At 48.4% G+C, this 25,101-nt stretch overlaps 1 protein-coding gene across 2 annotated transcripts in view; it reads right to left on the reverse strand.

The window, feature by feature from the left end:
• Positions 1 to 229: 229 nt before the first annotated feature.
• The window catches only part of RGS9 (regulator of G protein signaling 9), a 38,605-nt gene continuing 13,733 nt past the window's right edge, over positions 230 to 25,101 (reverse strand). The window contains exons 2-19 of one of the 2 annotated variants that reach the window (XM_075279572.1): positions 23,888 to 23,984; positions 23,718 to 23,768; positions 23,214 to 23,320; positions 22,176 to 22,227; positions 21,831 to 21,889; positions 21,228 to 21,304; positions 20,890 to 20,971; positions 17,419 to 17,481; positions 14,903 to 14,932; positions 14,127 to 14,188; positions 11,988 to 12,101; positions 9,631 to 9,746; positions 9,475 to 9,562; positions 9,094 to 9,232; positions 8,936 to 9,018; positions 4,027 to 4,144; positions 1,672 to 2,174; positions 230 to 1,039 (exon numbers count right to left, since the gene is read on the reverse strand). In XM_075279572.1, coding sequence (XP_075135673.1) covers positions 886 to 1,039; positions 1,672 to 2,174; positions 4,027 to 4,144; positions 8,936 to 9,018; positions 9,094 to 9,232; positions 9,475 to 9,562; positions 9,631 to 9,746; positions 11,988 to 12,101; positions 14,127 to 14,188; positions 14,903 to 14,932; positions 17,419 to 17,481; positions 20,890 to 20,971; positions 21,228 to 21,304; positions 21,831 to 21,889; positions 22,176 to 22,227; positions 23,214 to 23,320; positions 23,718 to 23,768; positions 23,888 to 23,984 — 1,995 coding nt within the window. In that variant the 3' untranslated portion in view covers positions 230 to 885. The remainder of the gene's footprint in view (positions 1,040 to 1,671; positions 2,175 to 4,026; positions 4,145 to 8,935; positions 9,019 to 9,093; positions 9,233 to 9,474; positions 9,563 to 9,630; positions 9,747 to 11,987; positions 12,102 to 14,126; positions 14,189 to 14,902; positions 14,933 to 17,418; positions 17,482 to 20,889; positions 20,972 to 21,227; positions 21,305 to 21,830; positions 21,890 to 22,175; positions 22,228 to 23,213; positions 23,321 to 23,717; positions 23,769 to 23,887; positions 23,985 to 25,101) is intronic. The other variant, XM_075279573.1, reaches the window with a different exon arrangement.

Raw genomic sequence — 25,101 nt, forward strand, 5'->3', positions numbered from 1 at the left:
GCCCTGTACCCCTGTACTGACCTGTGCGCTGCAGTGTTATGCCGCCATCCTGCATCTTCATAGTATAGTGGGTCCCGCACACTGTTCTGACACATACACAAGGCCTCAATGTCGCTTCTCCCTTGTAATAATTCTCTAAATAACTCCATAACTTATTGGTTACTGATCCTGATTTTCACCATTTATATTACACCACTCACACCCAAATCTGCAATCACTGTTCTGCAGTTATCTCATATCTGCTGGGGGTGATCGGCCAGATGCTGAAGCAGCAGGGGGCGCTATAGGAAGCTGCCTGACACATCACTGAAAACCAACGCAATAATTCAATGCAGCTTTGGATGTGACAGTAGTACATGACATGACGCAGCTCAGGATCGGGAGCAGATTGTTTATGCACACATGTAGTGACACATGGCCCAACATTGCTCCTCAGTGAAGTTGCTCTTCTATAAGTCTAGTGGAGAGGCCTAAAGCTGAGGGACCCGGGTTACCATACATGGGAGGTAGATGATGGTGCAGGGTCGGCAGATACCGGGACGTCACGTATAATGTCCAATATCATCTTCTAAGCCCCCCTCCCTGATATCGGCCCCCCCGATGTGACACAAGTGACAGTGAACACAGAACAAATGACCAGGCTACACAATGCTGAACCCTAGTCACCTCCAGAGAAGCAGCCACGCTGCCCTGTGCGGGGTGTGAAGGGTGGATTGTGGGTATTTTTGGCTAATACTGCTGTGCTTCAGTGACAGAGGAGCTTGGCCTCCCCTGTTGGCAGTGAACTGGTTAATGGTGAAGGCGATTGCTGGATTCGTCGCGGATCCTAATGCACTTTATAATCCAGAGGCTCGGGACACGGTCACACACCGTCCCAGCCGCCCCTTACCCGGCTTTACCCTCCTCTATGATGTTCTCCCAGGGGCAGATCACCTCCTGGATGGAGTCCTTACATGCCAGCTGGCTGTCCTCCTCCTCCTCGGAGTCGATGGGGTAAATCCGGCACTCTGCAGGGATGTCCACCTTAATCTGGAAAAAGCTGAAAGTGGAGAAGGGTTAAATCAGGGCACTGAGCCGGGAGTGTGAGGCCTACAGCTGCCTGCAGGGGGAGCCGGCTCTACTGCTAAGACCATCCTCCCAACCCTGCCAGATTATCGTCTCACCCTTCGTCCTTTGATGGATTCATGCAACGACATTCCGAGAACTGGGAGCTGAATGGTTAATGTGCAGGATCTGGAAGCATCAGGGGTGTCTGCCAACAAGCATGCTCCATGCAGGACACAGGGGGCGCTCCAGCTGCACATACACATGGATGCTGATGGAGTGAAAAACACAGAAAGTGATGAAGTGCAGCTATACCGATACCAGTCACCAGAGGGCGACCTGATCAGGAAAGGGAACATGGAGAGCAAAGCATCAGAGGCGCCAGAAATCACATGACCAGTGAGCGCGCTCACAACATCAAGCTGAAACCTTTAAGTTACAGCCACGTGCAATGAGTGATGATACATGAGGGCGGCCATAATGGATGCAAGAACGAAAGCATATCTATAAATAAAACATTCCAAGTTATCACCAGGGGCCAATGTAGGCGGAGCTCAGTAACAACACATTAATCTGTGACCCCGCCCCCTCCAGGGTTCCCGCCCCTGCAGAGCACATGTCACTTACTTGGTCACTTTCTTTGACGTCTGTTGCAGTTGCTGTTCCAGCTCATTCAGCGGCTGCACTTTGCCATGATTCACCGCCGGGCACTTAGGAGAGAGGGTGGCAAAAACTGGAGAGCTGGAGCACCCTCGCTTCAGGAGCTTGCTGAAGGATAGGGTCACCTTGGATTTTGAAGTCGTCTTGATCTCCACTGGGACAGACAGGTAGTTTCCAGCAGATTCCGACCCAAACGACACCTCTGTGTTATCCGTTGTGGAGGGGAACTGGTTGTCAGATTCAGTGGCCCCGTTGGATTCCCATTTTCGCTCCGTGCCCGGCGTACTTTCTATGGCTACACTAATGGGGGAGGGGCAGGCGGCACAGTTCGGTAAAGCCATGTGTCCGGGAGAAGGGGTGGAGAGCTCCAGTCTGGGCTGGCAGGGCAGGAAGGGGCTGGTTGGGGAAGGGGGCACACAGGTACCAGTGTAGACAGTCAGGTGAGGAATTGGAGCGGTGTAATGGCACAACTGCAGGAGAGACCAGAGGGAAGTTACAAGTGGGACTACAACAGCTTTTACATGACATTAACAGGGGCCCCGGGCTCCAGGAGAACTCCAGGAAAATCATGGGCCTGGCCCTTTAATGACTAAGAACCGCCTCTGAGTAAATATGCTAATCAACTACATTTCATAAGCGCAGTACCTATTCCCAGCCTGTAGGCGGAAGATAACCTCTCCTTACACTAATGTATCACCCCCTAGTGACTGAGAAGTGATATTGCATCAAATACAAGCAGAAAGAAGGACACAGTAAGACTGAGGAGACAGTACAGTGCTATATGGCATGCTGGGAGTTGTAGTTCGAGGATTGCTGCTGGAAGAATTTTCCTAAAATGCTCCTGGAGCTCTTGGGGAGGACGAAGCTGGTAACATGGATGAGATGACGCCAGAATGGGGATGAAATGTTTATTGAGCATGAAATGACGGGATAAAACACACAATGTCTGCAGCACATAATCCCACGCTCGGTCTGTGCAGCGCCCCCTGGACTTTACAATAGGTTCTGTCATTCAGTTTCTTGTAGACGGCTCACTGACAGGAAGCAGAGGCCTGAGAGATAAAGTGAACGGCTGCACAGAACACTGTCCTGCCATCTTCTCATCTCAGGGTCTATACATGATGGGACCGATGACAAAACTGCCTGTACCCGTCAGTCGTCATCTCTGTGCCTGGTCTATAGCTAGGGGAATCGGCTACACCTGGCGGTTATAACCTTTGCATCTAGTTTATATCAGGGGGGCACCGGCTGTGCCTAGCAGTCATCTCTACACCCATTCTATAGCAGGGGGGCACCGGCTGTGCCTAGCAGTCATCTCTACACCCATTCTATAGCAGGGGGGCACCGGCTGTGCCTAGCTACACCCATTCTATATCAAGGGGACACCCGCTGTGCCTAGCAGTCATCTCTACACCCATTCTATATCAGGGGGGCACCAGCTGTACCTAGCAGTCATCTCTACACCCATTCTATAGCAAAGGGGCATCGGCTGTACCTAGCAGTCATCTCTACACCCATTCTATAGTTGGGGGGCATCGGCTGTACCTAGCAGTCATCTCTACACCCATTCTATAGTTGGGGGGCATCGACTGTGCCTAGCAGTCATCTCTACACCCATTCTATATCAGGGGGGCATCGACTGTGCCTAGCAGTCATCTCTACACCCATTCTATATCAGGGGGTACCGGCTGTACCTAGCAGTCATCTCTACACCCATTCTATAGTTGGGGGGCATCGACTGTGCCTAGCAGTCATCTCTACACCAATTCTATAGCTGGGGGGCACCGGCTGTACCTCATGGTTATCACATCTGCACCTGGTCTATAGCAGAGAGCACTGGCTGTACCCAACCATCATTACATCTGCACCAGGTTAATGCTGGGAACAATGGCTGTACCTAGTAGTCATGTACCTGGTCTATAGCTGGGAGCATGGGCTGTATCTGGGGGTTGTCACCTTTGTACTGACAATATCAGGCCTGTAAAATCTACAGTAGAGTGTTATTGACTATTACTGGGGCTTACAGTGGTAATAGGTAAGACTCCATCGCCCCTGCTGCCGCTATCTACATTGCTAGCAGCAGCTCCTATAACAACTACCCCCATCATCACAATCACTTCCACCTCACTATGAAGCCTAGTAATATAGAGCAGCGAGGACACCTAGTGACCATGGAGGAACCTGCACTGGAATCTCCTATAGCTGATTCTATAACTGGTCTGTAGTGGTCATGTAGGGGCCCACAGTGTCAGGGGCCCCAGCCTAGGTTTTTTTAGCCGCCTCCGGCTTGGGCTGATTTCGGCGGTCTAGCTTGCTCATGACCTGTGTGATATCCACGGTGTTGGCGGCTTCTCTCGCTTTCGCCTCTTCCTCCAGTTGGCGCAGGATCACAGGGCTGGGACTGGATCGCCGGTGACGCCGCATGAATGGGAAATTACTGCTGGGAGACAAGAGAGATGGCGGTTATACAAGACCTACATTACAAGACCTCTGCCAGCTGTCAGTGACCAAAGACCAGGCCACATAGATCCTGACACCAGGACATAGGGAACTGGTCACAGGTGCAAATACTGGGCAGTGGGAAGGATGGACTGATTTAGAGGGGAAGACAGAAGGGGGGTGGGGTGACTGGTCCGAGTAGTTGATACTCAGAGGGATAGGTCAGACGGGCAGAAACTGGGGTGGGACTGGTTAGAGGGGCAGTTATTGGGGGGAATTGGTCAGTGGGGCAGATACTGGGGGGGTAAGTGGTGTAAGTACCACGATAGCAGCAGTAGCGACTGCACAGGGCACGGAAACTTGGGGAAAATTTTTTTTTTTCTTTTTTCATTAATAGGCCATTACCTGCCGGAGTAACCCCAGGAGGTAACAGGCTCTATTTGCTTGCCAATCCCCGCTCCTGCTCACGGCCACCTCTGCCTCCTCTTCTGGGTCACACCTCATTTCGGGGCCCCCTGGAGGGCAGAAGGGGAAGTGAAGGAGGCCATGAGCAGGAGCGAGAATCAGTAAGTGAGGCCACCGGCCAGTGGCAAGAGTATTTATTGGACGAACCCCAACAAATACTGCTATTATTATACTCTGGGGTATTTAGTGATGTCACAGATGTCACATGGGCTAGGCCAGCAGCATTATGCGTTGCAAAGCTGGCCTGGCCTACAAGACGTCTGTGCCGACATTAAAGAGGGTTGAAAGCAGCAAGGAGTCCAGGAGAGGTCAGCAAGACTAGTTTTGGGGTGGTCCACATGGGGCATATACTGTGTGCAGGGGCCACTATGAGGCATAATACTGTGTGCAGGGGCCACTATGAGGCATAATAGTGTGTGCAGGGGCCACTATGAGGCATAATACTGTGTGCAGGGGCCACTATGAGGCATAATAGTGTGTGCAGGGGCCACTATGAGGCATAATACTGTGTGCAGGGGCCACTATGGGGCATAATACTGTGTGCAGGGGCCACTATGAGGCATAATACTGTGTGCAGGGGCCACTATGGGGCATAATACTGTGTGCAGGGGCCACTATGGGGCATAATACTGTGTGCAGGGGCCACTATGAGGCATAATACTGTGTGCAGGGGCCACTATGGGGCATAATACTGTGTGCAGGGGCCACTATGAGGCATAATAGTGTGTGCAGGGGTCGCTGTGGGACATAATACTGTGTGCAGGGGCCACTATGGGGCATAACACTGTGTACAGGGGCCACTATGGGGCATAATACTGTGTGCAGGGGTCGCTGTGGGACATAATACTGCGTGCAGGGGTCACTGTGGGATATAATACTGTGTGCAGGGGTCACTATGGGGCATAATACTGTGTGTAGGGGCCACTATGGGGCATAATACTGTGTGCAGGGGTCACTGTGGGACATAATACTGTGTGCAGTGACCACTGTGGGGCATAATACTGTGTGCAGGGGTCGCTGTGGGACATAACACTGTGTGCAGGGGCCACTATGGGACATAATACTGTGTGCACGGGTCGCTGTGGGACATAGAAGGCCACTTTGGGACATTATAGTGTGTGTAAATGGGGCGTCATACTGTGTGGGGGCCAAGAAATGGGGCACTATGCCCTGGGGGGCCCTCCCAAGTCAAAAGTTTGCTTACACCCCTGGACTTGGTTTTTACTGGCTGGCTCTGCTCTCGGTGTCGGCTGCCGCAGACGGCCACATGTGCAGACAGTCAGCGCCAGACTCAGAGTTTGATGAGATTCTCTCCAAAGGGGCAGAAGGCAAGCAGATGTGGTAGTGGGGCAGGCAGACATTAACATTTTCTTTGCCGATTTGGTCAGTCTTGAAATGTAAAGGACATGAGTCTGCTGCACCTGAAGGTTCCTGCTGCTCTGCTTGTGTGTCAGTCTCCACTGGAATTTGGGCATTCTACTCATAAAAAAGGGACTCTGAAGGAACAATAGTATACACTAACATCAGAAACACAGAGGTGGATGAATTTATACCCATAAAGGATGTCTGTGGCCCCATTCCTGGTGCAGGTGGAAATGTAAGATGAGGCCTTATAAAGTAATACAACTAATCTCTAATCACAACCAAAGCTGCGGTCACAACAATGATGCCACATCATGACTAATACTCTAGTTTCAACCAGAGCTGCAGTCACAATTTAGCTCATAGTCTTCTCCCCCTACTCAAATTGTGGTCTTCACGTATTTGCGGCTTCAGTGTTTTTAGATTTTTTAGTGTTTTTAGATCTTCTACAGCAGAGAGCACTGGCTGTACCCAATCATCATCATCTGCACCAGGTTAATGCTGGGGACAATGGCTGTACCCAACAGTCATGTACCTGGTTTATAGCTGGGACAATGGGCTGTATCTGGGGGTTGTCATTTTTGTATTCGGGTGGACAATATGAGGCCTGTAAAATCTACGGTAGAGTGTTATTGATTATTACTGGGGCTTACAGTGGTAATAGGTAAGACTCCATCGCCCCTGCTGCAGCCATCTACATAGCTACAGCAGCTCCTATAACAACTACCCCCATCATCACAATCACTTTCACCTCACTATGGGAGGAATATGCAAATCCGTCTCCCAAGATGTAAATAGGGAGACAGTGCCTCTGTTATGCTGCCCTCTATAGGAAGCACCCTGAACATCATGCCCAACTTTCCCAGAAGTCTTTACTGCATTATGTGGGTTTTATACCAAGACAGTTTCTCAACTATGGATGGCCGTTTCGGTCTGGTTGGACCTCGTCAGCGCAGCGTAGAGAGAACTGACTTGGTAGAAGTGAGAGGCTGAGAGACCAGATTATGGGGATAATGTCCATCTATTCCTTCCATAATCCCTTGTAGTGGAGCAACTATGGCTGTATAAGTCTCCACACACCTAATAGGTGGTCTCTCCATAAGGATGGACATTATCCCCATAATCTTCCATCTCACTATGAAGCCTATGGGAAGAATATGCAAATCTGTCTTCCATGATGTAATTAGGAAGTCAGCTGCTGCCTCAGTGTTGCAAACCAATAGAGGGCGCTCACTGGAATGTGCAAGACTGTCTTCCCTGATGTAGTTAGGAAGACAGAATTCCAGTGAAATAAACCAATAAAGGTTTGATCCCTTTCGCATCATGCTCGACCTTCCAAGAGGCCTTTGTTTTGCAATGACGCTGGGATTATTACAAAGTATAGTATCTCAATCGAGGATGGCCATTTCGATGTACTTGCATCTCATCAGCTGGATGTAGAGAGGACTATAACCTGGTAGAGGTGAGAGGTAGTAATATAGAGCAGTGATGACACCTAGTGGTCATGGAGGAACCTGCACTGGAATCTCCTATAGCTGATTCTATAACTGGTCTGTAGAGGTCATGTAGGGGACTGCAGTGTCAGGGGCCCCAGCCTAGGTTGGTTTAGCCACCTCCTGCTTGGGCTGATTTCGGTGGTCTGGCTTGCTCATGACCCGTGTCATATCCACGGTGTTGGCGACTTCTCTCATGCTGCCCTGCAACATGAGAGACACGATCCAAGGATGACACTCTGTGTGAACTGCTCTAGTAGACGGGTCTAATTTAGGGGGCTAGGGGTGCAACACTATAGTTGTGGCCAAAAGTTTTGAGACAAAAGTTATTCCAATGTTTTTCAATTTTATAGTCAGATATTTCTATGGTTCCTGAAGTATAATTCTAAGTATTTCTTTAGTTTTTACACTTTTTTTGACAAATACATCAAGTTTATGCAAAGACTTAACGTTTACAGTATTAACTCTTATTTTTCCAGACTTCTGCACTTCCCCCTGACATTCTCGGTCCTGACCGGTGATCCATCCTTACCGAGTCAGTGCTTTGGATATATCACAATTTCTGTGTTTTTGTTCCTCCATCCACTTTTTATGGATTGACTTCAGATTGTCAATGTGATTGATATCTGAGGAGTTTCCTGGCCATGGACCCAAAATGTCAATGTTTTGTTCACTGAGCACCTTAGTTATGACTCTTGCCTTGTGACGTGGTGGCCATCATACTGGAGAAGCATTGTCCATCACCAGATGTCTCCTGCATGGTTGGGAGAAGTTCCTCTTGGAGAATATTTAGATCCCATTCTTTAGTCATGGCCGTGTTCTTAAGTGAGTGAGGCCCGCGTCTCTCTCGGGTCAAAAACGACCTGCCATGACCATCGCGGCTTCCCCTCCAGAGTTGGCTCAAATGAATGGAACGACTCCGGAGGTTGCTGCCGCCAGGCAGAAGCCGCAGCTCAGCGAGCCACTGAATCCGCCAGAAGAAAGGGCGGAAAAAAGAACGCTAGTGGTCTCCATAGACCACCATTGTATGGAGACGGATTTTGAGGCGAAATCCGCTGTCAAAATCCGCCTCCTTGCCCCCGTGTGAACTAGCCCTAAGATTGAAAAACATTGAAATAACTTTTGTCTCAAAACTTTTGGCCACAACTATAATGTTGCACCCCTAGCCCCCTAAATTAGACCCGTCTACTAGCGCAGTGCACGCAGAGTATCAACCTTGGATCGTGGCTCTTATGTTGCAGGGCAGCAGTGTCACACCTCACAGTCAGTATATACGGAGAAAGCAGAGAATAGAGGACGGCGCATGTAATATGCAAGTTTCACCACTGGGAGCACTAATGTCCAGAACATCTCCCCAGCATCCACACCTACAGGATCACATAGAGGATCACTGATCAATCTCCAGGATCTGTTATATCACTGGATGTGACACTAGATCTCGCTGCCCTGTCACCTGCTGTAGCTATACTCACCTCTTCTTGGTCTCCTGTGGCACAACGGCCATGTTCAGCATCTCCTTGTAGATGGGCGACTTCAGGTACCTGGCGTACGAATCCTACTAAGAGAAAGAAGGACATGGCAGACAGTGCACAAGGGACAGGCAGCAACACACCACTGAGCAACACCAGACCTTTTTCATCAGCATGTAGATGTGAGTCTGTGCAGCATCCAGCACGTAACGGTGCGGGTGCTTCAACCCCTTCACAGTGATGTCCATTGTTTTACCGTCAATATTAATCCAGCGTCTGGCGCCTGGGGCGAGAAACAACCTGGGGAAGAGTCAGGAAGGAGTTAAACGGGCTGATATATTTTACCTGCACTGATACAGTGTAACAACTTCTCAGCAGTTTCTGCAGGGCTAGGTCAGGACAGGTTTCCGGTATGAGAGCCCTCCACTAGAAGAGTGGACTATCCTGTAGGGGGCACCCCTGTGTCTATTGCTGCAGTGGTACAGTCTTTAGATCTTCCCCAGTGCACACTGTAACAAACCCTCCACCTTGGTGTCACTCACTTGTAAATCTCTTCGGCTTTCTCCTTCACCTTGGATTGATCCCCGTATTTCAGGTCCTCACAGGCCTCCCAGAAGCTCATGTTCTCTCCTAGGTGAGAGAGAGATTTTAGGATTACATCTTAGCCCCTCCCACCACGGCAGTCAGCGCTGTCTTACCGCTGAACTCTTTCTTGAGGAATTGCTGGAAGCTTTGTCGTCCTTTCGGATCCCGGATCAGTTCACTGAAGTTAAAGGCCCAACGCTCCACCCGCAGCTTTGTAGGAACATCAGCTCTGGAAGAACAAGAACATTTCACAACATGAAGTAAAGTGAGACATTAGAGGGGCGGAGTCCCATAGAATGAGACGTGAACCTAGAGTTAATAACCATTTATTCACCGGTTCTGTTACTGCAAAAGACCTTTTGGTCCATATCTGTGCAGGTCATAAAACTGCTAAAGGACCTAGTGTCACACAACCATGTCTGTGCAGGACCAGTTACTGTAGAAGTATCGGTGGTCACATGACCTTATGTGCGCAAAACCTATTACTGTACAGTCATTTGTGGTCACATGACTATATCTTGAAGGGCAGACAATGTAGAAGGACCTTTGGTCACATGACCATATGTGTGCAGGTCCTGCTATAGTAATGGCAGCTGTAATCACGTGAATAAGAGTGCAGGACTAGTTACTGTATAAGGACCTATAGTGTGCAGGACCTGTTGGTGAATAAGAACTTGTGGTATTGTTAGGGGCTCAAGACCCCTGAGTTATGTTGCCGTAGTTCTGATTCAAGACCCCTAACAGTATCATGAGCACAAGAGTGTTGGTCACATTATTTTAGAAAGAACTGCAGTCATATGACCATATTGTATATATGACCATATTTGTGTACAGCCTTTCCCTATAGAAGACCAGTAGTCATGTGACATAATCTTTGCAAGTCCCGTTACTGTAAAAGGACATGTAGTCTCTTGACAGAACGTGTGCAGAAATAAGTAGAAGAAGTTTATAACAAATTCTAGTGCCCTGACCATAGAAGGACCTGCAGTCACATAACCATATGTTTGCAGGGTCCGTTATTGTACAAGGACCTGTGGTACCATGACCAGATCTGTGCAGCTGTAGATGTTACTGCAGAATTTATGGTCATATGGAAATATTCGTGTAGGTCAAACCTGCCAATTTTCTGGCAATGTCCAGAAGGGTCCCAAAAACAGGTTTACTTCCAGGACTCCCAAAAGAGTGGGCATGTCTACTGGGCTTGGTGGCATGTTTCTGCATCGGCCCTGGTCCTCTGGGCAGATTATGTGGCAATCATGTCCCAAAAAGTGACATCAAAAGGGAGTGTCCTTGCCAATAGTGGCATGGCTTTTGTTAAAAATGTTTGCCATTTTTTCACAAACCGCTACCAAATATGAGGTACGTTTACTGTAGAAAACCCTGTGAGGACATGGTGATATGTGGTGAAGGACCTGTAACTCTAGATTCGTAGTTTGTCACATGACCATTTGTATGCAGGTCCTGAAGGTACTGGGTGCCACAGTGGAAGCTCATGTGAGATGCGCTGTGTGACTATGATCTGGATTTAGGGAGTCGTTTAGACGGTCTGCTGTACAATGAGTTTTTATATAGGGTCTGGGTCTGTATACAGTGGTGCATTGTAGGGTAGCTGTAGTGTTTTTGAGTTTAATTCTGATAAACTGTAACAAACCCTCTGCCGTGCAGTTAATCTTTCCATTCAAGGGCAACTAGAAGAAATAATGACAATGGTGACTGACGATGTTATATACTCCATATACACGTTACTGTATATAGAGCCCCTCCCCCAGGGATGTGGAGAGGACATAGGGAGACGCCATGGTAACACTTGCAGTGTGGCGGTCTCCGCTGATTGTCAGGTGAAGATGTGATCACTAATTAGCAATTAATGGAACACACTCAGTGTACATGGCAGGGCAGCAGCAGGAGATCGCACTTATCAATATGGCGGAGACCATAAACCACCATCGTGGGGCTGCAGAACATAGCACACTGATGAGAGCAAGACACAAATTTCCACCAGGGGGCAGCAGCATAAGGCATACTGATGAGAGCAGGACACAACCCTGTATCATGGTGTAGCACAGAGCACACTAAGAGCAGGACACAAACCTCCACCAGGGGGCAGCACAGATTACACTGATGAGAACAGGACACAACCTTCCACCAGGGGGCAGCAGCATAGGGCACATTGATGAGAGCAGGACACAACCCTTCATCAGGGTGAAGCATACTGATAACAGTAGGACACAAACCTCCACCGGGGGCAGCACAGATTACACTGATGAGAGCAGGACACAATCCTGCACCAGGGGGCAACAGCATAGGCTAAAATGATGAGAGCAGGACACAACCCTTCATCAGGGTGAAGCACAGATTACCCTGATGACAGCAGGACACAACCCTTCACCATGGGGAGCAGCACAGAACATATCTGAGGTGGTTGTTTGGGGAAGGGGGTTCTTTGAGGCCTTGCAGTCCGGTGACTCACAGTTTGGCGTTGAGCTCCCAGAACATGGTGTCATCTGTGATCCAGGGGTTACTGGGGAGGCAGCCGGACATGATGGGGTCATGTGAGTAATACTGCTCAGAATACTTCAGGATCCTGCAAAAGGGATTACATACATTAATATAGCACCAATTTGTCGTCTGTCGGCAGCACACACATGGGATTATTATGTCCCTGGGTACAATCAGAGGAGACAGGTTAATAAGCAGTAATTAAGATCAATAGATAAATCATGGACCGCCTATATAAGTCAGGAGAGACCTCAACGTACTTTTCTCTCTTGTGATATATATGACAAGCACAGGTTTGACTTTTCTGAGTCGTTTTTCTGTCCTTTTTATTTTGTATAAAACCCATGTCTGTATCCCAGGCGGTATACCATAAAGTATCTTATCCTTTGTCCCGAAGAGCCGAAACACTTCTGTATGGAGTGTATAGGTTAGTGTATGACTATGTACTATATATGGAGTGTATAGGTTACTGTAGGGCTATGCGTAGGGCTATTTGGAGCTCCCCATTCTGGGTGACATCGTGTGGACATCTCCAAGCTACTCTGCACATCTATGCGACTCATAATGTGCATAATATCAGAGGTATCTCTGGTCAGATAGCCCTTGACACTGGCAGAGTGTGGAGGATATGGCCTAGGTCACTATGTGGAGGATATGGCCTAGGTCACTATGTGGAGGATATGGCCTAGGTCACTATGTGGAGGATATGGCCTAGGTCACTATGTGGAGGATATGGCCTAGGTCGCTATGTGGAGGATATGGCCTAGGTCACTATGTGGAGGATATGGCCTAGGTCACTATGTGGAGGATATGGCCTAGGTCACTATGTGGAGGATATGGCCTAGGTCGCTATGTGGAGGATATGGCCTAGGTCACTATGTGGAGGATATGGCCTAGGTCACTATGTGGAGGATATGGCCTAGGTCACTATGTGGAGGATATGGCCTAGGTCGCTATGTGGAGGATATGGCCTAGGTCAGTGTGTGATGGATATGCCCTATGTCAGAGGTGTTTTTTTACTTCTGTGGATGACATACAGTATATACTACCAATGATATCTGCGCTGCTCGGGTCACTTCTGATCTTGGGCAGAGCAAGCTGGGATGGGAGAAGTCATGATGGGAAGAATGAAGCCAGGGTCCATGGGTCACCAGTAAAGGGTCTTCTATTACAATAGTAGGTTACACCCTTAAAATCACCAGACCTTCCACCAGACTCCAGATTTCACAAGCCCATCACAGAAATTTCCTGGAACAGGTCCCTCACTACTGAATAGGCAGCAAGTGAAGACTATATCCTATGTCTCTATACTCTTACCTGACACATATCTACATATGACAATATTGTCAGTTCTATTGCCTTGTGTTCTGCATCACTTCCACTCCACGTTTCTGCAATAGGTGCTGCGGTTCTGACAGCCAAACCTCTTATGCAACCTCTTATGATCATCCCCTACCGTAAGGATTGTTGGGTTGATTTTGGCTCCATCCACACAATTGCATCTTCCATCTAAGGGGGCATTCACACTACCGTCGGTGTCTGACAGGTAGTGTCCGCTGCTAATGTCTGTTCAAAATCTTGCGCGGACATTAGCTCGGACACTAGCTGTGTCCGTGACATTTTGCATTCATTTAAATGGACATCGGGTGCGTTCTTTACAGTCCGTGGGTGTCCTTAACTGTCCGTTCCCAAAGATGTCCGACTTTTCAAGCGGACAGCAAAACCCAACATGTCGGGTGCTGTCAACAGACGACCAGGAATGGAAAAATTTGCTTACTGAAATTTTCCTTTCCTGTAGTCCGGAGGCAGCACAACTTTCCCACTCATATAAATATATATATATTTCATTGCTACATATAATACCAGTGAGGTTTGGTCTTTTCAGACTTATATGTAGGCAGTCCATTGATTGATTGATGAAATTAATTAATTGATCTTCATTACTGCTTATTAACCTGTCTCTTCTGATTGTATTTAGGGGAATAATAATCCCATGTTTGTGCTGCCTCTGGATTACAGGAAAGGAATATTTCGGTAAGCAGTTTCAATTTTCAATACTCTACTACAGACATCGCACTTCATGTATTATACGTATTACACATACACTTACCCTGATAAGGACACTGAGGATTTGACTGTGGATCTCATCAGTGACTGCTGGTAGTACATGATCTGTAATATAGAGGCAGGACAGTGAGCAGCTGGCTCCATGTTCTCCCCGCGCCCCATCTCTCACCTGTCACCCATTATGTACACTGACCTGCCCCCCCTGTGCACACACTGGCAATGGAGCAGTCCGTTTGACATTCTGGATTAACAGATATCACTGTATATGTATATCTTGTACTGTGCTTTCAGCTCCAGCAGGGGTGTCGCTATATATCTAGATCCTGACACGTGCACTCAGTTCCTACAAGGGGGCGTCCTTGGAGATCTAAATCCTGCAGAGTGTACTAAGATCTAGCAAGGGGCATTTCGGTACATCTAGATCTTGCACCTGTACAGTGAGCCCCAGCAGGGAGCGTCCTTGTATATCTAGATCCTGCCCCATGCACTGAGCTCCTCTGGCACCTAGCACTGAACTCCAGCATGGGGTATCCCTATACATCTAGCTCTTTCACTGTGCACTCAGCTTCAGCAGGGGGTGTCTAGTATAATGGGTGCAGAGGTAGTAATCACTACGGAGTCCTTACATACAGTGAAATCCAGTGTACATCTAAACTCTGTGTCCCCCTTACAGGGGGATCTCTAGACCATCAGGTGCTGGAAGTCGCCTGAGAAGGAAAGGGTTAAATGAGGCGCCACCAGCACCCCTTCCCCTGTGGCATATATAGCAGTGCTGTGTATGTCTTCAGTATGTCTTCAGACTCTTTTGGCAGCACTCACCTCTCTCCTGTAGAAATCCACAGTCTTCTTCTGCAGGAAAGAAATACAGAAAGAAGTTACACCTCAAGGACGATGGCACCCCTCCGCCATGACGCGACTACACAATGGGCAGAAGGAATGGTATGACAACCACGAGAGAAACCTGATATTAAGGAATATGGTGCCAGACCTAGATGAACAAAAATCTAATACCACATTTCACACTCCAGTCACATCCTGAGCTGCATTTATAATGATGTCAGTCATTGCATATGAAGTGTCATGTCTGCAGTCATGTGAGCTAACATCTCAGCTGAGTAATTGACACTGCGCTCTGGTAATGGCGCAGAATTAAGTGTACAGCTCTGAATGTAACTATAGTATTATTTATGATTCACTAGTGCCGTGTTAGTGAACCTATGGCATGCGTGCCAAAGGGGGCGCTCAGAGCCCTCTCTGTTGTCATGAGTGTCATTGCCCCATCCAGGCTCCCGGATCACTCACTAACGGGGAATCGGCTACAGGGTTTCCCATTAATGAGCGAGCGCTTCTTTCAGCTCTATGTGAAAACTTTCATTGTAGGTCGCAGGTCCACAGGACCGAGGGTTATACTGACAGCAAAGTGTGACCTCTGCCCCGATACAGGCACAATGACATTGTGGTAGAAGAAGGAGGATTCACGGCTGCTCTTCATAGGAGGTAAGGTAAGTAGCATATTATACGGCGTGGGGAGGCCAATGTGGAGCATATAATACTGTGTGGGAGGGGCCCACCGTGGGGCATTTACTACTGTGTGGGGACCCAAAGTGGAGTGCATAATACTGTGTGGGGGCCGCTGTGGAGCATATAATACTGTATGGGGGACCGCTGTGCAGCATACAACACTGCATGGCGTCCACTGAGGAGCATATTATACTATGTGGGGGCCATTGTGCAGCATAATTTACTGATTGGTGGCAACTGTGGAGCACATTGCACCGTCTGGGGGCCACTGTGGAGAATATTGTAACGTGCGGGGGTCCTTCACTATTTATATCACACAGTATCTGTTCTATAGCAGACATATTAGTACAGGCTGTGATAACATTGCCGGTCACTATAAAACAGATCCTGTGTGATGTAAATAGTGAACATTAATTGTTCAAATGTACCAAATGCACAGACCTGAACCTTCCAGTACAAAGTTGTTTTGTATCATTGAAAGCTCGGTATCGTATTTTGGGGGTCCTTAACTGTAAGCAATTATGGACCTTCACAGTATTAATATTAAATTGCCGTGTTGGGACTTTGCAATAATTTAATGGGTTTTAGGTTGCAGTTTAGTCACTCAATCTGTAAAAGGTTCGCCATCACTGCAGTAGTGGAATAGTGACTGCAGCTCTAGAAGTTACTGGAGTATAAGACATGACGTTATAGCAGAATTATAAATGCAGCTGTGGATGTGACAAGAATATAATATGATGCACCAACAGAATAATGTCTACAGCCCTGGAGGTGACTAGAGTATAAACTGTGCGTTCCATGTGAGGCGTATAGCACAGATTCCTGCAGGGAAGAGATGCTCAGTAATCTTCAGACAGCATACAGCAGAGGTTCAGGCTGTAAATATGGCAGCTCCCGCAGGGTCGTAGTGTCCGCTGTACCATTCAACACTGCAGGATCAAGGACCCCCAGCAGAGGCCCCGAATATCTGACCTATTCGGCTATTGATGAAAAGCTGGGTGCCCCCAGAATATCTGCTAAGCGACATTACCCAACTTGCACTGGCAGATCTGTATCGATACTTCAAGACTCATAACTGCACTTCAGGAATCTGGGAAAGCTGTGTGACAATCACAAGGGTCACCATTAAAGCGCCCAGCAGAGTTGTCATACAGTTTTCCCAAACCATTGAGTGGCAGACCCTCCCCCACTACCCGCCGGTGCTCCGCTGCCATCCTCCTAGAGGGGGCACATAGTTACACGGATTGTCGGGGTAGTTTAGTGATGGCCCCGATCCCATTTGTATCATGTGACAGCCACATCCTCCGCTCCCTGCTAGATCCCCGAACACACAGAATCTGTGGAGAGAAGAGACAAGACGAAGTGTCAGTGAGCAACCTGTGGAACTAAAAGTCTCAGTATGTACCAGTAGACATGTGACACCACCCTGCAAGGAGGAGAGCGCAGAGGACAGCCCTCAGTTTCCAAAAACCGCACCAGGTTCAGTATAATGTCCCCTCTATAGGAGGCACGAGGTCAGCGGTACCTGATACACTAAACAGTGGGGCTACCAGGGTGACTAATACAATCGGATACGTCATCCCCCCTCCTTACAGATTGGATACTAGCGGGGAGCTAGGCCGCACATCCCGAACCTGCCTGTTATCATGGTAACCAATCCCACCAGACCCCAGAAATCTCACACCAGGCGGACACAGACAGCACGGCTTCCTCAAGATGTATCATCAGACACGAAATTAGGGGTTCACGGTCGGAGGCGATTAAATACTACAGTGGTCACATGACCCAGGAACCTGCCGGCCTCACCTGATTACCTTGACGACATTGGGATCAGTGGCCCGGTCCATCCCATAGTCTAGAACGTCCAGCGCCCCCGGCTGTAACAGGAGAGGAAACAACATCACATTTTATTATACTCCACAATGTCCCCCCACAGCGCGAAACCACCAGACAACCCATAAGTGCTGCTCTATAAATCATCCCCTAGGGGGCAGCAACGCCATAGCAAATTATCACCTGCAGGTCATTGGTCCCTGCTATCAGCCACATAGGTCATTGGTGAATACAATCTATTACTATCTGTTATCAGCCATGTCAGGAGGGGAGAGGCCGACTGTAGGACAGGTGAATACAATCTATTACTATCTGTTATCAGCCATGTCAGGGGGGGAGAGGCCGACTGTAGGACAGGTGAATACAATCTATTACTATCTGTTATCAGCCATGTCAGGAGAGGAGAGGCCGACTGTAGGAGAGGTGAATACAATCTATTACTATCTGTTATCAGCCATGTCAGGAGAGGAGAGGCCGACTGTAGGACAGGTGAATACAATCTATTACTATCTGTTATCAGCCATGTCAGGAGAGGAGAGGCCGACTGTAGGAGAGGTGAATACAATCTATTACTATCTGTTATCAGCCATGTCAGGAGAGGAGAGGCCGACTGTAGGACAGGGGAATACAATCTATTACTATCTGTTATCAGCCATGTCAGGAGGGGAGAGGCCGACCGTAGGACAGGTGAATACAATCTATTACTATCTGTTATCAGCCATGTCAGGAGAGGAGAGGCCGACTGTAGGACAGGGGAATACAATCTATTACTATCTGTTATCAGCCATGTCAGGAGGGGAGAGGCCGACTGTAGGACAGGTGAATACAATCTATTACTATCTGTTATCAGCCATGTCAGGAGAGGAGAGGCCGACTGTAGGACAGGGGAATACAATCTATTACTATCTGTTATCAGCCATGTCAGGAGGGGAGAGGCCGACTGTAGGACAGGTGAATACAATCTATTACTATCTGTTATCAGCCATGTCAGGAGAGGAGAGACCGACTGTAGGACAGGTGAATACAATCTATTACTATCTGTTATCAGCCATGTCAGGAGGGGAGAGGCCGACTGTAGGACAGGTGAATACAATCTATTACTATCTGTTATCAGCCATGTCAGGAGAGGCTGACTGTAGGACAGGTGAATACAATCTATTACTATCTGTTATCAGCCATGTCAGGAGGGGAGAGGCTGACTGTAGGACAGGTGAGTACAATCTATTACTATCTGTTATCAGCCATGTCAGGAGAGGAGAGGCCGACTGTAGGAGAGGTGAATACAATCTATTACTATCTGTTATCAGCCATGTCAGGAGAGGAGAGACCGACTGTAGGACAGGTGAATACAATCTATTACTATCTGTTATCAGCCATGTCAGGCCGGGTTCACACGGCGTTACGTGCCGCGAGATTTGGCACGTAGACGCCGCGTGACCCTTTGCGTGCCGTACACGCTCCCATTGAGTTCAATGGGAGCGGGGATCGTATGCGCCGCGCTAATTTGCGGCCGTGCATTTATTCACGGCCGCAAACTAGCGCGGCGCATACGCTCCCCGCTCCCATTGAACTCAATGGGAGCGTGTACGGCACGCAAAGGGTCACGCGGCGTCTACGTGCCAAATCTCGCGGCACGTAACTCCGTGTGAACCCGGCCTCAGGAGGGGAGAGGCTGACTGTAGGACAGGTGAATACAATCTATTACTATCTGTTATCAGCCATGTCAGGAGAGGAGAGGCTGACTGTAGGACAGGTGAATACAATCTATTACTATCTGTTATCAGCCATGTCAGGAGAGGAGAGGCCGACTGTAGGACAGGTGAATACAATCTATTACTATCTGTTATCAGCCATGTCAGGAGAGGAGAGACCGACTGTAGGACAGGTGAATACAATCTATTACTATCTGTTATCAGCCATGTCAGGAGAGGAGAGGCCGACTGTAGGACAGGTGAATACAATCTATTACTATCTGTTATCAGCCATGTCAGGAGAGGATGACTGTAGGACAGGTGAATACAATCTATTACTATCTGTTATCAGCCATGTCAGGAGAGGAGAGGCCGACTGTAGGACAGGTGAATACAATCTATTACTATCTGTTATCAGCCATGTCAGGAGAGGCTGACTGTAGGACAGGTGAATACAATCTATTACTATCTGTTATCAGCCATGTCAGGAGGGGAGAGGCTGACTGTAGGACAGGTGAGTACAATCTATTACTATCTGTTATCAGCCATGTCAGGAGAGGCTGACTGTAGGACAGGTGAATACAATCTATTACTATCTGTTATCAGCCATGTCAGGAGGGGAGAGGCCGACTGTAGGACAGGTGAATACAATTTATTACCATCTGTTATCAGCCATGTCAGGAGAGGAGAGGCTGACTGTAGGACAGGTGAATACAATCTATTACCATCTGTTATCAGCCATGTCAGGAGGGGAGAGGCCGACTGTAGGACAGGTGAATACAATCTATTACCATCTGTTATCAGCCATGTCAGGAGAGGAGAGGCCGACTGTAGGACAGGTGAATACAATCTATTACTATCTGTAATCAGCCATGTCAGGAGAGGCCGACTGTAGGACAGGTGAATACAATCTATTACTATCTGTTATCAGCCATGTCAGGAGAGGAGAGGCTGACTGTAGGACAGGTGAATACAATCTATTGCTATCTGTTATCAGCCATGTCAGGAGAGGAGAGGCTGACTGTAGGACAGGTGAATACAATCTATTACTATCTGTTATCAGCCATGTCAGGAGAGGAGAGGCTGACTGTAGGACAGGTGAATACAATCTATTACTATCTGTTATCAGCCATGTCAGGAGAGGAGAGGCCGACTGTAGGACAGGTGAATACAATCTATTACTATCTGTTATCAGCCATGTCAGGAGAGGAGAGACCGACTGTAGGACAGGTGAATACAATCTATTACTATCTGTTATCAGCCATGTCAGGAGAGGAGAGGCCGACTGTAGGACAGGTGAATACAATCTATTACTATCTGTTATCAGCCATGTCAGGAGAGGATGACTGTAGGACAGGTGAATACAATCTATTACTATCTGTTATCAGCCATGTCAGGAGAGGAGAGGCCGACTGTAGGACAGGTGAATACAATCTATTACTATCTGTTATCAGCCATGTCAGGAGAGGCTGACTGTAGGACAGGTGAATACAATCTATTACTATCTGTTATCAGCCATGTCAGGAGGGGAGAGGCTGACTGTAGGACAGGTGAGTACAATCTATTACTATCTGTTATCAGCCATATCAGGCCCTTTACACCAGGGATGTGCTGGGTCCCTACGTATCCTGACTACCGAGCTGCCCTATCCGCCATTCCTGAGTTTATTGGTAAACCCACTGACCAGACCTGTACCCCATTATCTAGGTGGTAGATTTAATAAGAGAACAGGACCCCGTTACTATGATGCCCCTAACTCACCGGGGGGCGGTGCACCAGCCAGTAAGCCTTCTCCTGACAGTCTAGTACAACACGGTCCGACTTCTTCCGCTCCTTTCCGGCCCTAAGAGAACATAAAATGAATTATACTTTGATAACTGTTTGTGAAGCAGGAGGCTCAGGATGAGCTGTGGTCCTTATGATTATCAACAGTTACAATATTGAATCTATCGCTGTGTCAGCCTTCACTTTTGCATTTCCATTCTCTCCGTGGATGAGCAGAACTGGTGGTCCCTATCAATGTTACGTCTGTGACCTATGGGGGAGGGGGGTCACTGAGCTGCAGGGCTAATGATCAGACTGAGCGGCGGCGCACTCACTTGTACTGCTCTTTCGCCTGCATGACAACAAAGTCCCATTTGTGGTTAATTTTCTTATTCAGATTGCTGTAGTTTTCCTGGAACGGAAAGAGGAAGAAAAATTTAATGAGCTCTTCAGAAAATTATCATAAATGATGAAGATGGCAAGGAGAGAATGGGGCGGCGACGGCAGGGTTATCTGCGGACATGGATTATGTGGGGGAGGTAGTGCTGGAGGTAGTGCATTAGTGAGGACTATAACCTGGACTATGGCATGATCTTGGGGTGACAGGAGTCTAATGCCGGGTTCACACGGGGTTTTTTAGTCCTGATTTTGACACTGAAAAAAAGAAGCAACATGCCCTTTCTTGACGTGGATTCTGCGGCTGAATCAGCCACGGACATCCGCAGCGCGACACTCCCTCCCGACTAGGCCCATTCATTTGGGCCTAATCCGGAGTGGAATGCCGCAACTGGATGCCGATGCACTGTATAGTATGCACTGCACCAGCATCCAGTCACGGCTCGCCGTTTTTTGGACCGGATGCCGAGGCGGCCTCCGCATCAAAATCTGGTCTAAAAAAAACCCTGTGTGAACCTGGCCTTAAGATGCCAACGACTCACCTTCTCATATTGCTCCAGAATTCCCTTTTTACGGATATTTTTCTTTGCCAAGTAAATTGCTGAGAAATAAAGGGTTAATATTAATAAAATGCTGCAAAAACTTGTAACAAACTAAAATGTGCAATTGACTCCTCCCCCTCATTTACATACAGCCAGCTGCCATCTTATCTACTAGAATGTCAGCTGTTGTCAGACCCCTCCCCCTTATTTACATATCAGTCACTATCTGGTCCACTGTAATGTCAGCTGACATCAGACTCCTCACCTCATTTACATACAGTCAGCCGCCATCTTGTCTATGGTAATGAAAATATGGCTGCATACAGATATACATATACTACGCACCATAATCTGTATCTTCGGCCGGCCATTGTTGCGTGGGCCAAAAATATGGCGTCTGAGACAAGAGAAAGCAAAGTGATAAACAGGGTGTAGACCCCCCATTATGTACAGCCCAGGCAGTATCCACCTGTACCCCAAGTATCTGAGACCCCATCATGTACAGCCCCAGCAGTATCCACCTGTACCCCAAGTATTAATGTGACCCCCATCATGTAGGGCCCTAGAAGTATCCACCTGTACCCCAAGTATTAATGTGACCCCATCATGTACAGCCCCAGCAATATCCATCTGTACCCCAAGTATTAATGTGACCCCATCATGTACAGCCCCAGCATTATCCACCTGTACCCCAAGTATTAATGTGACCCCCATCATGTACAGCCCCAGACAGTATCCACCTGTACCCCAAGTATTAATGTGACCCCATCATGTACAGCCCCAGCAATATCCATCTGTACCCCAAGTATTAATGTGACCCCATCATGTACAGCCCCAGCATTATCCACCTGTACCCCAAGTATTAATGTGACCCCCATCATGTACAGCCCCAGCATTATCCACCTGTACCCCAAGTATTAATGTGACCCCCATCATGTACAGCCCCAGGCAGTATCCACCTGTACCCCAAGTATTAATGTGACCCCCATCATGTACAGCCCCAGCAATATCCATCTGTACCCCAAGTATTAATGTGACCCCCATCATGTAGGGCCCTAGAAATATCCACCTGAACCCCAAATATTAACGTGACTCCATCATGTACAGCCCCAGCATTATCCACCTGTACCCCAAGTATTAGTGTGACCCCCATCATGTACAGCCCCAGCAGTATCGACCTGTACCCCAAGTATTAGTGTGAACACCCTCATGTATATTCCCAGAATAACCACCTGTACCTAAGGTATTATCATGACCCCCCCATAATGTAGAGCCCCAGCTGTATCCACCAGTACCCCAAGTATCGCTGAGACCCCATCATATACATGTACTGCTGCCCCCATCATATCCTCCAGTTGCCCCACTCGCCTTCCTCCCTCATACCTGGAACCTATAGAGGCTGCTGTCGGGCTTCAGGATGAGGTTGGTGGGCTCCTGCAGGGGGTAGATGTAGCCGCACTTCACCATCAGATTCCCCAAATGCTGCCCCTCTGTGGAGAAGAAAGTGTAGTGCAGAAGAGGAGAGAGGAACATAGGACCTCAACCTCAGCTAAAGATTAGGGAGAGGACAATATGACTGAGGAAGAATAATTGACTACCCGTAAAGATACAGTAACTCAGAGCCCACTTCACTACATATTCTGATCTCTCCTCCCCGTGTCACTTCACTACACTGCTAGCATTCTATCCAGGTACCAGGAGATGCAGGATTTTGGTAGGTCTGGAGTAGCACCCTGAGAATCCTGTGGTGGGCGCACTGGTCCACGGTCAGTGATTATTGCATAATGGCCATCCTTGACCCCGGCTCCTCACCAAAATGTATATGTGAAGATTAACCCTTCACTGCCTATATTGGCAACAATCACAGCTCACCATTAATCCACCTACCTTCATCTGTAATCTGCAGCCGCTGGATAATCCACTCTAGAAGATCGTGTCCTGGGGACAAAGACAACAAAGTCACCTCCACCAGCAGATACATCATACCACACATATCCTGATAATCCGGCGGACCACAGGTTGCGAGCACGAATGTGCAGGAGGAGAATCCAGGGTACCTGTGATGGCATGCGGGATTGTGGTGATCATCAGTCTCTGTGTGTGCATCTTCAGGCCCGTCTCCACATCCTGCATCTCCAGTAACAGCGCCTCAATCTGGAAGATATAAAGGACAAGTACAGTAACTAGGAACGGCGGGGCCCCGTGGTGAACTTTTGACATGGGGCCCCCCCAGACTGACGCCCGCCAAGAGCCCAACCGATCACCCTCCCCGCATTCCTGCGCTCTCTATTATCCCCCATAGTGGCCCCTGCACACAGTATTATGCCCCATAGTGGCCCCTGCACACAGTATTATGCCCCATAGTGGCCCCTACATACGGTATTATGCCCCATAGTGGCCCCTACATACGGTATTATGCCCCACTGTGCACACCCATGTACAATTATTATATTCTGGGGTCTTTTCAGACCCCAGAGTATAATAATTGGAGACCGAAGGGGGGTACCAACATAAAAACCACTGTTACTCACCTATCCCCTGCTCCGCTGCAGTCCTCGGTGGTGTCGGCCATCTTCCCGGGATGTCACATGACCCGGGACGCAGGCCCCAGTTATGTGACGTCAGGGAGAGTCACAGAAGTAGGTCCGAACCTGCCCGGAGAGGTAAGAAACACGTTTTTTTATGTTCCCTTACCTCCCCTGGACCTCCGATCATTATACTCGGGGGTCTGAAAAGACCCTTGAGTATAATAATGATGGGGGTTTTGTAGATTGTGAGCCCCACATAGAGCTCACAATGTACATTTTTCCCTATCACTATGTCTTTTTTGGAATATGGGATGGAAATCCATGCAAACACGGGGAGAACATACAAACTCCTTGCAGATGGTTTTTTGCCCTTGGTGGGATTTGAACACCAGGACTCCAGCGCTGCAAGGCTACAGTGCTAACCGCTGAGCCACCATGTGGCCCCCTATAATAATGATGTTTGTGGGGCCTGTGGCCCCTGCCAGAATCCGTAAGTAAATAGGGCCTGTTACCGGCTGGAGTAACAGCCTATTAAGAAAAGAAAAAAAACGCAGCGGTGGCGGCTGTCGCTGGGCCCCTAATGTCCCGGGCCCTGTGGCAGCCACTACCCCTGCTATCCCAGTAGTTACGCCACTGGACAAGTATATTATATCAGTGATGTCCGTGACAGGGGGCGGGGCTGTGACAACCTTTCAGACGTGATCTACAGGCTGGTTGTCAGTAGTAATAGATGCAGCGTTGTA

Source organism: Leptodactylus fuscus, chromosome 6 (genome assembly GCF_031893055.1).
Source record: "Leptodactylus fuscus isolate aLepFus1 chromosome 6, aLepFus1.hap2, whole genome shotgun sequence".
Taxonomy (NCBI): domain Eukaryota; kingdom Metazoa; phylum Chordata; class Amphibia; order Anura; family Leptodactylidae; genus Leptodactylus; species Leptodactylus fuscus.